General features: G+C 34.3%; 1 protein-coding gene across 5 annotated transcripts in view; it reads right to left on the reverse strand.

Annotated features, from left to right (window-relative positions):
* Window positions 1-6,623: 6,623 nt before the first annotated feature.
* Picot (putative inorganic phosphate cotransporter protein picot) overlaps window positions 6,624-12,208 on the reverse strand; it is a 74,847-nt gene continuing 69,262 nt past the window's right edge. For all 5 annotated transcript variants that reach the window (XM_065358516.1, XM_065358515.1, XM_065358514.1 and 2 more), the window contains exons 5-9: window positions 11,754-11,980; window positions 10,836-10,985; window positions 10,328-10,460; window positions 8,523-8,764; window positions 6,624-8,444 (exon numbers count right to left, since the gene is read on the reverse strand). In XM_065358516.1, the coding sequence (XP_065214588.1) occupies window positions 8,199-8,444; window positions 8,523-8,764; window positions 10,328-10,460; window positions 10,836-10,985; window positions 11,754-11,980 (998 nt within the window). In that variant the 3' untranslated portion in view covers window positions 6,624-8,198. The remainder of the gene's footprint in view (window positions 8,445-8,522; window positions 8,765-10,327; window positions 10,461-10,835; window positions 10,986-11,753; window positions 11,981-12,208) is intronic.

The following is a 12,208-nucleotide window of genomic DNA, read 5'->3' on the forward strand; positions in this document are numbered from 1 at the left end:
TAGATAACATTATGGGTACCTATTGATTTTAACATCATTTTTCTCAATTCATTAAAATGCCTGAATTTTCCACGTAGATATTTCCTATCAAAATAAATATACAAAAGGAGAAAAATTTTGACCAGTATAGCTCTATATAGCGAGGTACATAATTTGACTGTAACTTATGCCAACGATTATTTTTCTTCACGATTCGTGCACAGTGGGCAGCCATGATGTGCTTATTAAAAGTGCATGTTCGCTATTTGCCTACTTAACAACCTAAACCTGTATTAATTCAAAATTCATTTATAAAAAAAAAACTTTTATTCAACCCATCATCCAACACTTTCACCAGAAAATCTTCACGTTTAAAACAATTATTCGTAATTTTACTGGAATTCGCAAAAAAAAAGAACATTAGATTTCAATTTAATTGACACATAAAGTCAACAAAATGCGGAATTTTTGCTAGATAATTTATCCTAATAGCCTACTACGCTGCTGTAATTTTTTATGAATTAGCTACTACCTATGTATCTACGAGCAAGTAGGTAGAATTTCACTGTATACTTAGGTATCTAAATCTAAGCATGTGCAAGTCACAGATGATGGAAATTCTTTTGCACTATCTTCAACATTATGTTTCACGTTTTTTAAAAAGAAAGTTACCTATTCGAAATATTAAATTTTATTGAACAAATTACATTTTAATTTGTTGGTTCTTTCAAAGTGAAGGTTTGCGGAATCAGAGATTTGATGATAATCTAATGTTGAGGGCATAGAAGCGTCTGGTTTTCTTCTTTTAATAATAATAAAAAAAAAAAAAAATGACTGGAGTAAGTAAATCGATGAAACTCCTGTCCGTAGGTTCAGGTATTTCAGAAACGAGAAGAACTGATGGAATTGTAGACTAAAATAATTTTGTTATTTGTGTCAAACTATCGAGAGACGAATACAACATATCTACAGCAACGAACACAACGGAATAACGTATATTTGGTCAGGTATGATATGTACAATGAGTACAAGTACAAAGTGGAAAATCCCACAAGCTTATCTCGTACCTATAGAATAGCTACGAGTACGTAGACGATACAATAACGGATCACATCGACTATCTAACACGCCACCTCGATGTGACACAAATTAACAATTTAATACATTATAAAATATCACCATAAAATATTCCATTAAAACACAATAATACGCAAATTGAATAATATAACATAACAAATAAATATTTCACAACATGATTTAAAACAACGAAGTATAAAACGATAAATAAAGCTCAATGCAAATAGGCTAGACACTAGAAGGAACGACCCCCATTGAACCTCGAAAATATTCAAATTTGGTCCGGTCTAGGGGCTTGGTGAAAATATCCGCGATATTTTCCTCACTCGCCACCGGAATTACACAAATCTCTCCCTTGGAGACTAAATCATGAACGAAACGATAAGCGATATCTATATGTTTACTTCTGCCAGTGAAATTACCCCTACAGGCAAGAGATACAGCACCAGAGTTATCTTCGTATATCTTAACGTTGCAATCCACTTTACCAAACTCAGACAATAATCCCTTGATCCACATCACTTCCTGAGTGGCATCAGCAAGTGCATAAAATTCAGCCTGAGTGGATGCTCTGGTCACTGCTCCCTGTTTGACACTCTTCCATAACACAGGATTTCCATACACACGAATAACGAATCCAGATGTGGACTTTCTATCATTCAGATCTTGAGCATGATCCGCATCAACGTAACAATCCAACACTGGATCCGAGGAACCAATACTAACATATTTCAGACAAAGATCACGAGTACAATACAAATATCTGAGCACTCTCAACGCATACTCAAAATACTCCTTACAATAGCCTGCCTGAAAACGACTCAAATAACCACTCGAAAATGAGATATCAGGACGAGTTGCTGCGGCAATATACAACAAAGCACCTATTAAACTCCTATAAGGCAAATCATCTCTCACTTCGTCCATTTTTCTCAACTTGAGACCACTTTCCATAGGTGTTGTAAAAATCTGCTCGGAGTCTGCTACACGATATTTCACAGCTAATTCTTCAATGTATGCCGATTGTACCAATTCCATAACACCACCAGTTCGATCATAACGAATTTCAACGCCTAAATAATTCGACACAGGTCCCATGACCTTCATAGAAAATCTTGAGCACAATTTCCAAATCACTGATTGAATTTCTCTGAGATCACCACCGCAAATCAACAAATCATCAACATATACCAATATGAACACATTTCCTCTTACGTAAATACATCTCTCAGAACCAAAATTCTTGAAGCCTAAAGACTTGAGATACCTATCAAGACATTCGTACCAACATCTCGGACTTTCGCGCAAACCGTATAGTGCCTTTTTCAACTTGAGTACTTTACCAGGTCTGATAGGATATCCTTTCGGAGGACTGACATAAACTTCCGACTTGACTTCACCATTTAAGAACGCAGCATCAACATCCAACTGCTCAATATGCCACTTATTCTTCACAGCTAACGAAAAATAGGTCTTTACAGCTGCCATACTAACAACTGGTGAGTATAATTCTTCAAGCTCGTCATCTTGTTGGTAACCACGAACAACAACTCGAGCTTTCAGCGAACCATCAGCTTTCTTGGCATATACCCACTTCAAATCTAGAGCTTTATGACCTTCAGGTAGGTCAGTTTCAATCCAGGTGGCATTCTTCTCAATATTTCGAAGCTCCTTTTCCATTGCCTCCTTCCATTCATCAGCTCGTTCGTCAGTAGTTGCCTCCTCATACGTATCCGGAACACCTACTTGGACAAAATAGGCAACTGGTGAGCCATACCTATCTATTGGTTTCTTCTCACGTGACGATCTCCGAGGTAACTCACGCTCACTCGATTCACTTGACCTCAACTCATTCGACCTTGACTCATTCGACCTTGACTCATCCTCTTCATCATCACTATCTAGGTACATTATTCTACTTTTGGTTGGATCAATAAACTTCACGTTCCTAGACACAGTTATTTCTCCATTACACAAGATACGATAACCAGTTTCCTCAAAACCAACGATTTTCCCATAGACTCCTTTCTTGGACCATTTATCAGGACGCCTTTGGTCAGGTACACGAACGAAAACCTCCGATCCATACAAAACAAGATTCGAAACGTCAGGTTTCTTACCAAAAAGAAGCTCAAATGGTGTACGATTTTCCACTGAATTTGCAAGGACACGATTGCCAATGTAAACTGCTGCTTTAACAACCTCTGGCCAAAATCTCTTATCAACACCAGACTCATCAAACAGACAATTAGCACGATTAACGATCACCTGATTGAGACGTTCAGCACATCCGTTCAACTGCTGTGTATATGGTGGAACCTTCTGAATAAAGAACCCTTTCTCTCTCGAAAAATCATAAAAACGCCTATTGATATATTCGCGACCATTATCACATCTCAAATTCAGAATTTTCTTACCAGTTAAATTCGTTACCTTGTTATAATAATCCACAAAACAATCGAATACCTCGGACTTCGCATTGATACAATATACCTTCACATACTTGCTATAATCGTCTGTAAAGGTGACAAAATATTGCTCACCTCTATTGCCCTTTGTCATATGAGGTCCATTCACGTCTGTGTGAACAATTTCAAGCAAATCATTAGCCCTACTTCGACCTCCGCCAAACGATAAATTTCTCATCTTATTCCGGTTACACAGATCACATTCAACATACTCATCAGAAACATTACTAGGAAAACCATCCAACATATTACCTTTAGCCAACTCCTTGATAGTATAAAAATTCACATGACCCAACACTCGATGCCAATACTTTTTATCTGTCTCAACCTTACGTGAAGCATAGATACACTTATCACCGTTATCAAAATTACCATTTTTGCCCTCATATTTGCACGTTATCTCGTACAGTTTACCCTTTTTGGTTCCAATACCTATCAACTGTCTAGACCTATTATACACTTCTGCTTTACCATCACCTAAAACAATAGTATACCCAGCCTGATCAATAGTACTCAGAGATAACAGATTATTCCTAATTTCTTCTACCAAATATACATTTTTAATTTTACAACTAGTTAATTTTCTATCAACTTTAAATACAACATTAACATTACCAATATATTCCGATTTGCATGGATAACCATCACCAACCTTAACATCAACAGGTTGTTTCAAACGAATACACTCAGAAAAATATTCCTTTTTACAAACTAGGTGGTCAGTGGCACCACTATCTAACAACCAAGACATCAAACTATTGTTACCTTCGATTTCGGAATTATTAATTGACAACTGATGATTATCTACTTCAATTAGAAACGATTCTGGCGGATTTCGATTTTGATTATTGTTGCTATTACCACGACCCCGATAGCCTCTTCTCCCTCGACGATTGGACCAATTACCGCGAAAATTACCTCGTCCATTATGACGTCTGCCTTGATTAGTCCATTTATTACGACACTGTTTCTTCATATGCCCTTTTTCACCGCACCCGAAACACTGAATGTCCCTTTTGGCATAAAATAATGAACTCGAATTAACACCATCTGCAGGCTCGTCACTTTTATTCTCGGAACTGGAGCTAGTTTTTATCTCAGAACTGGAACTTTTATCTTCGGAAGGTGTACTTTGGACTTCAGTGGGTGACTTTTTACTTGATAGGAACTTTGATTTTACATATTGCAGCTTAGACTCGTCGGCAGGTAAAACATCAACGATATCATTCAAATGTTCAAGCTCCTTTGGCATTTTTAACAATAAATGAGCTAATTCACCATCTTCGTCGACTGCTTTACCGGAGGCTCGGACTTTATGAACTCGTTTTCCAAATTCGGCAATAAATTCGGTTCTTGTTTGCTTGCTGGGTTCATATTGTAAAGCACTGAGCTCATTTTCCGCCAGTACTTGCTCAGCTCGGCCAACACGATTATACAGCTTCTCTAAAACATCCCACATACCTTTCGCCGATGTCTGATTCAAAACTAGACATAACATTTCATGAGACAACGAATTCGCAATAATACTCTTGGCTTTAGAGTCTTTGGATTTGGTCTGATCCGTCGGTTCAACTGAGATACAGGTCAAAACTTCCTTTGCCTCTAGATACAGCTTCATTCGAAAGCTCCACGTATGATAATTAGTTCCATCGAACTCCGGAACACCGCAAAATTGATCTCTAGCCAACATATTCACTTTAAAAAAACTTACGTAACGATAAAAAACGGCAAACAAGTTCAAAAAAAATTCAAAAAAAAATTCAGGCCACAACCACACATTAATTTTTCAATCTACAACTTGAAAACCACGCCTGATACCATGTCAAACTATCGAGAGACGAATACAACATATCTACAGCAACGAACACAACGGAATAACGTATATTTGGTCAGGTATGATATGTACAATGAGTACAAGTACAAAGTGGAAAATCCCACAAGCTTATCTCGTACCTATAGAATAGCTACGAGTACGTAGACGATACAATAACGGATCACATCGACTATCTAACAATTTGAGATTGAGACTCTGGTTGAGTCGGGATCTAGAAATGCTTACTTTAATTTTTTAAAATTCATGTTTAGATTGTGAATTTGATGTATCTGTACCTAATTGTATTGTTTCAATTTTCAGCAATAAATTTCAAGGGAGAAAATGGTAGGGTGTAAGCTGAATTCTAGACCTTCACACTGGCTTATATAGGTATAAATTTATTTTTTTAAATAATACAAAATTGAGTATATTAGTAGAGATTAATTTTGAAAAATTGTTCTAAACCAGTCAATGAAAGGTAATTCCATGCTAATTGGGGGCATAATATACTAATTGTGGGGTGTTTGTTTGAAAAACAACAATGGTTCAAAAAACTGAAACTGTTCACTTGAACCCGTCGACCGTATATAATGGACGAATAATTCAACGGTGAAAAAATGACAAAATGTGAAGCCTAGATTTTGGATGCAGAATCCTGGAAATCTTCTGCTCATGCGCCAAACATGACGCTTACGGTGCTGGTGGAGAGAGAGACGGTTTACTGGTTGAACGTGGGTTGAACGAGGGAACCGTCTCTCTCTCCGCCAGCACCGTAAGCATCATGTTTGGCGCATGTGCAGAACGTTTCCAGGATTCTGCATCCAAAATGTGGGCGTCATTTCCTGCCATTTGAATTATTCGTCCATTATATACGGTCGACGCTTGAACCAAATATAGGTAAATGTAGGTAACATGTGCCATCGCTGTATATTTAAAAATTTACCTGTGAGCTATGAAAGCGTGTACTCGTATGTAAATAAATGTGCTCAAAGTTTGCAATATTTTATACATATAAAACTAGTGTATTTCATTTCATTTTTACGGAGCACACTATGAAATAAATGACTTGAGCGTACAAGTGAAGTATAATAAATGCAAAAAATGTCCAACGTTTGATGCGGCAACAAATAACAATAAATGATCGATACCGTTGTTTTGAATTATTTGTGTACCTATATGAATACGCTGTCGCTATAATGGCCATCAATACATGTATTCTCTTCAAATAACCATTTCTTGATTCGAAAAAGCAATCTTGGACACGATAATATCAACATAATAAAACATTCAACTGAGCAAAATTTATTCAAAAATACAAAATGAAAAAAAGAGAAGAAAAACAATTTCAATAAATAATACAAAAAAGGAAATAAATTACTACATTAACATCTCTGTTTCATAGGTAGGTACGTTTCTCTAACGTAGATGTAGGAGAGGAAAAAATGAAAAAAAAATACGTCGAATTGTAAGTTGTAACGTCATTTTTGCTCATTCGATAATACTTTAACGTAATAAAAAAAATTTGAATCAAGTATATGTGACGAGACGATGGGAAATTTTTATTCGAATAAGCTCACAGTGATGCTCTCGATACACAATGAAAACTCTAATAATCGTTTCAAGATTAAATAAATTTTACATTAAAAAACAACACAAGAAGAAAAAAAAATTAACAACGATATCACACTTCGAGTCCTAATCTCCGAAGTTTTTAATACCTACTTACCCGATATGAAAAACAATCGTCGTCCATAGATAGGTATTTTACATAATGAAAAATTTATTGTCAAAAATAGTATACACACAAAGGTAAGTGAATTTTTTCTTAGCATTAATTAATATGGGATTGAGGTAAAGAGGGACTGATACTATATTTTGAGTTCGAGTTATAGGCTACTACATCTCTTATATGCTAATGGAAGACTTGACCGGATACATGCGCCTAGTGTGCGCCGAGCATATACAACCTTCGATGCAAAACTATTTTATTTATTTATCAGGGTACTGGGACAATATTAAAATTTAAAATTACACATTTCAAGTTACTCGTAAAGTAAAAACAATAAAATATGCAGATTATGTAATAAGTAAAACAATTCTAATAGAATTTTTTTTGTTCGACTTTGTAATAAGATGACCGATCCAGTTTGTAATATTTTGCCATCGTTAAAATTAGTTTTAAAGTTTTTGTTGAATTTTATTCTACATTTTGAATCATTTCTTATTTCGTGAATTAAGATAATTATAATAAAAAAATGCAAGCCGGTGTGGCAGATGATGAAAAAAGCAAACACCAGATTGCAGAAATACACCTATACGTGTCCTACTTTTATTTTAGCTTAATTGAATCAGCATTTATTTAAGTAAAATAGATAAGAATAGATAAAAATAATTCAAATAGGTATATCACTTCATGTTTTTTTTTCAATCTATTTAAGTTATGTTCTTTTTTTTCAAAATAAAATCTCAAAAGTAAACTAGATACCTACGTCAGTTTAGACAAAAAAAATATACTTCTACGTGTAACGAACTGGGAGTCGATTTTTTATACGAGTTACATCTGCTTGCAAAGTTTGCAGAAAACTTTTGCTATTACAGAGAATATTTCACTTTCAAAACTAGAATAACGCTCGAGATCATATTTTTCGAAAGTTGATGAAAATCCTTGAATATGACACCAACTTTACAAACTGAATCAGTTACCCTAGCCTCTAAAAAAAAAAGAAAATGTTCGAATCGATAAAACAAGACAAAGAAAAAAAGAAGAGAAGAATTTACAAAACATAAAAAAAACTCGGCCTCAATGCGTAAAAAAATTAGGCCTTTGCACATCGCTAAAAAAAAGACCATCACTTGTACATTCAATGCTTGGCGTTTTCATCGAAAATACCGTTCGTAACACCGTATACGTTCTTTGGCCCGTTCGTGGTACCGTTCTCGACGGCCGAACCATTTTCTGGTTTTCTTCTAGTTTTACTTTGATTTATCAGTCGATTATCGTCCCACGGTTGTCGAACACCGGATGCGAATATCAGGTAAATTGTGGCACCTATGACATAAACGCCGGCCGCGATGAAGAACACCATTCGCCAAGCCGCTTGAGTAGGCTGAAAATTTTTTCAAAGAAGAATTAGAGCTCAAATCATTCAAATGCTATTTTTCAAGCCGCTTATTCGATAACTTACCCGTTTATTTATAATGAAACCGGCAACAGGGGGCGCAACTAATCCTGAAAAGTTGGCCATACAGTTGGTAAAGCTCATGAGAATTCCGGCGAATCTGGGCGATATATCGAGATGGTTGACTTTGAAGCCCGAATATATAGCTCCGTTCAAACCCATACCGATGGTTAATAAGCCTACCGTAAGGTATTGATTGCAACCGGTGTACGATGCTAGGATTAGAGCGATAGCTGGACCATACTGACCTGTGAGAATAACAAAATTGATTAGTAAATTAAAAACTACGAATAAATAATTATCGAAAGAACTTATCAAGAATAAGTCAATGATTTTATTGTTGTACTCAATTAAAAATGAGTGCCCATATTACAAAAATTTCAACACACTCTAGTCTAACAAAAAAAAAAACTTCTTTCAATGTTTAGAAATAAAAGGGCCAATAAAAATGTTCTTAAGGAGGAAGAGAGTGGACGAGTTGAATATTATACCAGTGAAAGTATGCCAGAGCATCTCAATATAAACTTTGATCAAATACAAATATTCCGCAAAAATATTTTTCTTTTTTTTTTAAGAGATTGAAGATGGAAAATTGCAGCAGATGCAAAAATCATTTCATGAAAAATAAATTATTTGTAGGAAAAATAATGGGTAAATAATATGGGATTTCGGTTTTTGGAGGGAGGAGAAGGGAGAGGGAAGGATTTACTAAAAACAAGATTTAAAACCTTCTTATAGTGCTTGGACCTCGTAAACATTTTTATATTCTCAATTAAAAAGCAAACAAAAGAATTCATTTTTGAAAAAGTGAGAGTTGAATAGGTAAGTATATTTCTGCTACAAAAAATGTGCGAACTTCAAACTTCAGAAATAGAATAAAGAAAAAAAATTGAAATGAACGTCAGAAATGCAAAAACAGTTTTTTAACAACTTTTTTCGTTTCCTTTAAAATAGGTACAAGTCACAAAATTCAAATCCAAAAAAAACAAAAAAAAAACGATTTACTTGAGCATGGAAAGTTATATAGCTCTCTGTAATTTCAGACCAATTTTGACAAAAGTGGGGAAAACAGAAATTTAGAGGTGATTTAGTAAGAATATTAATTGAATGGAAGATTCTAGGGAACGAAGTGGCTCGATCGCGTATTTCGAGAAAAAAAATTTCACCGGAAAAATTAGAAAGATTTCCATTTTTAGAGTTGTAGCAGCTCAATCGAACATTTTGTGATTTTAAAGTGAGTTTTTTTTTAGAAAAAAGTATGTAGATCTCCCAAAAAATAAAATAGAAAAACTATAATCATTATTTTTATATCGAAATTGGGCCTTCGAATGTGACCAAAAATTAATTTTTCAAGATAGGTAATAATAATAACTATAGCAATTTTATTTTTTTTATTGTCAATTTTTGCAATTTTCGATACGTTTTGGAAACTTACAAGCCCTCTAAAGATTTTCCATTTTCCATTATTGCAACTCTACAAATCCCCATTCTTCACACTCCAATTTGAAAAAAAAAATCATCTGGATGTGAATATCTATTTAAGGTCATAAAAATTAATTTTATTTCTTCGTTAATCTTTACTGTTTTATTTTTTACACCGAGCCTATTTCAATTGAAGGATCTTCAGAATGTACTCATGTCATTCTTCAAATAAAAAGATCTTTGCAGTCAAAAAATGAGGTTTTTTTGCTCCTTAACAATATAAACGAGTCAAAAATGTCAACTACGATTCACTGATTTCAATCAATACTCCCACATACCACGCTTACATTATGTCGATTAATTATTTGTTGGGATACTCAAATACTGACCTATCGCATTAATAAGTTTACGAGTAGTGGTAATCGAGAACTTCTTAGAAGTTATCATAGAATCTGCTAGGAAACTAGCAACCATTGAAAACAGCCACATTGCCAAATATGGCAAAGATGAGTTAATACCATTCTGAAAAGGAAAAAAAGGATCAACATTAAAATCTTATTCAAATAAATCATACCTTAAAATTTAAAAAAAAAAAAGTATGCTTAAAAACATACTTTTTAGGTAATTTAATCATACTATTCTATTTTAATAGAACCTTGAGGTCCTCGGCCCTAATTGAAAATTGAAATTAATAAAAAAATAAACTTCAAAATAATTCACATCCTCCATTCTATTATTTTTTTTTCTAAAATAAAGACCATTTAAAACTACTGCAAAAAAAACCTCGCGTGATTAAATCGACGAAAAAAAGCTAAAATTTACGTTTAAAATTAAAATTTGTAATACAGAAAACTTGTTATATAGACCTCAAGTGATAAGGAATAAATAATGATTTACAGATTTGATGTCGAAGTGCAGAATCTGTTGCATGAACGTGGGTAACTGCGTTAGCAACGTTTCATAACCGTAATTTTGAGCCATATGAGCTACCAATATAGCCCAAAAAGCACTTGAAAGTACGATTTTTTTCCATGGAATGTTTTGTTCCTGCACAAACAAAAGAAAAGGCATTAAAATAGAAGAATAGTTTAGAAAATTAAACATTAACAGAAAATTACACGTTATCAGTAGGTATAGGTAAAGTTTTTCCAAGTTCAATTTGAAAATGAAAATGAGTAAAACTTTGGTTGCCAACAACATAATATCGGTAACCATGTGATTTCTGTATTGTATAAAAATTCCATTTCCTCGACAAAAATATATCGTAGACGAGAAAAACGATATTTTAAGAAACCATAAAGATATTAATAACAATCGATTTTCCTTTCTGTATTTTTTTGTTCATTTTTTTTCATTTGGGCGTCTGATTTTTACTGACCCTGCGCGTGCATACTCGATACACGTGCACGTCATAATCACATTGTTCGCGTGAGCTTTGAGAATAATTTTTTTTTCTAATTTAGTTTATGCATAAACATACTCGAAAATTTTATTTATGCAAAATAAATGCCAAACGTTAGGTCAAATTTTTTTTCTTTGAAAACTCACGCGAATGATACACTACTATTCGAAAATATAACTTTAAAAAAAAAACGTTGGCCAACCGTTTTGGCATCTTAGCTTCTTTCAATGACGCCTCTATTGTACAAGTATTTTTATACTCGTACTCGACAACAATACCTCCACATCCCTCCTTTCAGTACCTCGTAGGGTACGATTTACTCATTTAGAAAATTACAATTACCTACAAAGCAAACGTAAGTACCTATATATAAAGATCGAGGATCGAGTAATATTTGTCGATGTATTACGTACCGATACTCCAGCAGCACCCCAGACTGAAGTAACGATGTATTTTTTCTCGTCTTCTTTGATTCTAGGATGGTACTCCGGATCATCGTAAATAATGAACAGAAAAGCTAACGACCAAAACGTGCCTGCCAATCCAAATACATAAAATATGGACGGCCAACCGCCGGAGAATCCGTATTCTGACAGGAAACCACTGATTGGCATGGCTAACACGGTGCCAAATTGTGCTCCTGAAAAATCAACGTGATTATCCTATCAAGTTTGCAACAAGTTTTAACAAAATAATGCGTAAGAAATTAAAATTTTAAATCACGTGAGACTCTTGACAGATAATTAAAGTTACTTCTCTTTGATATGTTCGAAATATAAGAGCGGTATGACGATGGTCTGATATAGTTGTAAGTAGGTACTTTTCGTCCAGAGGATGAGGGAAAAGAGGCAAAGAAATTGAAACATGC

This window comes from Planococcus citri, chromosome 3 (genome assembly GCF_950023065.1).
Source record: "Planococcus citri chromosome 3, ihPlaCitr1.1, whole genome shotgun sequence".
NCBI classification, from domain to species: Eukaryota; Metazoa; Arthropoda; class Insecta; order Hemiptera; family Pseudococcidae; genus Planococcus; species Planococcus citri.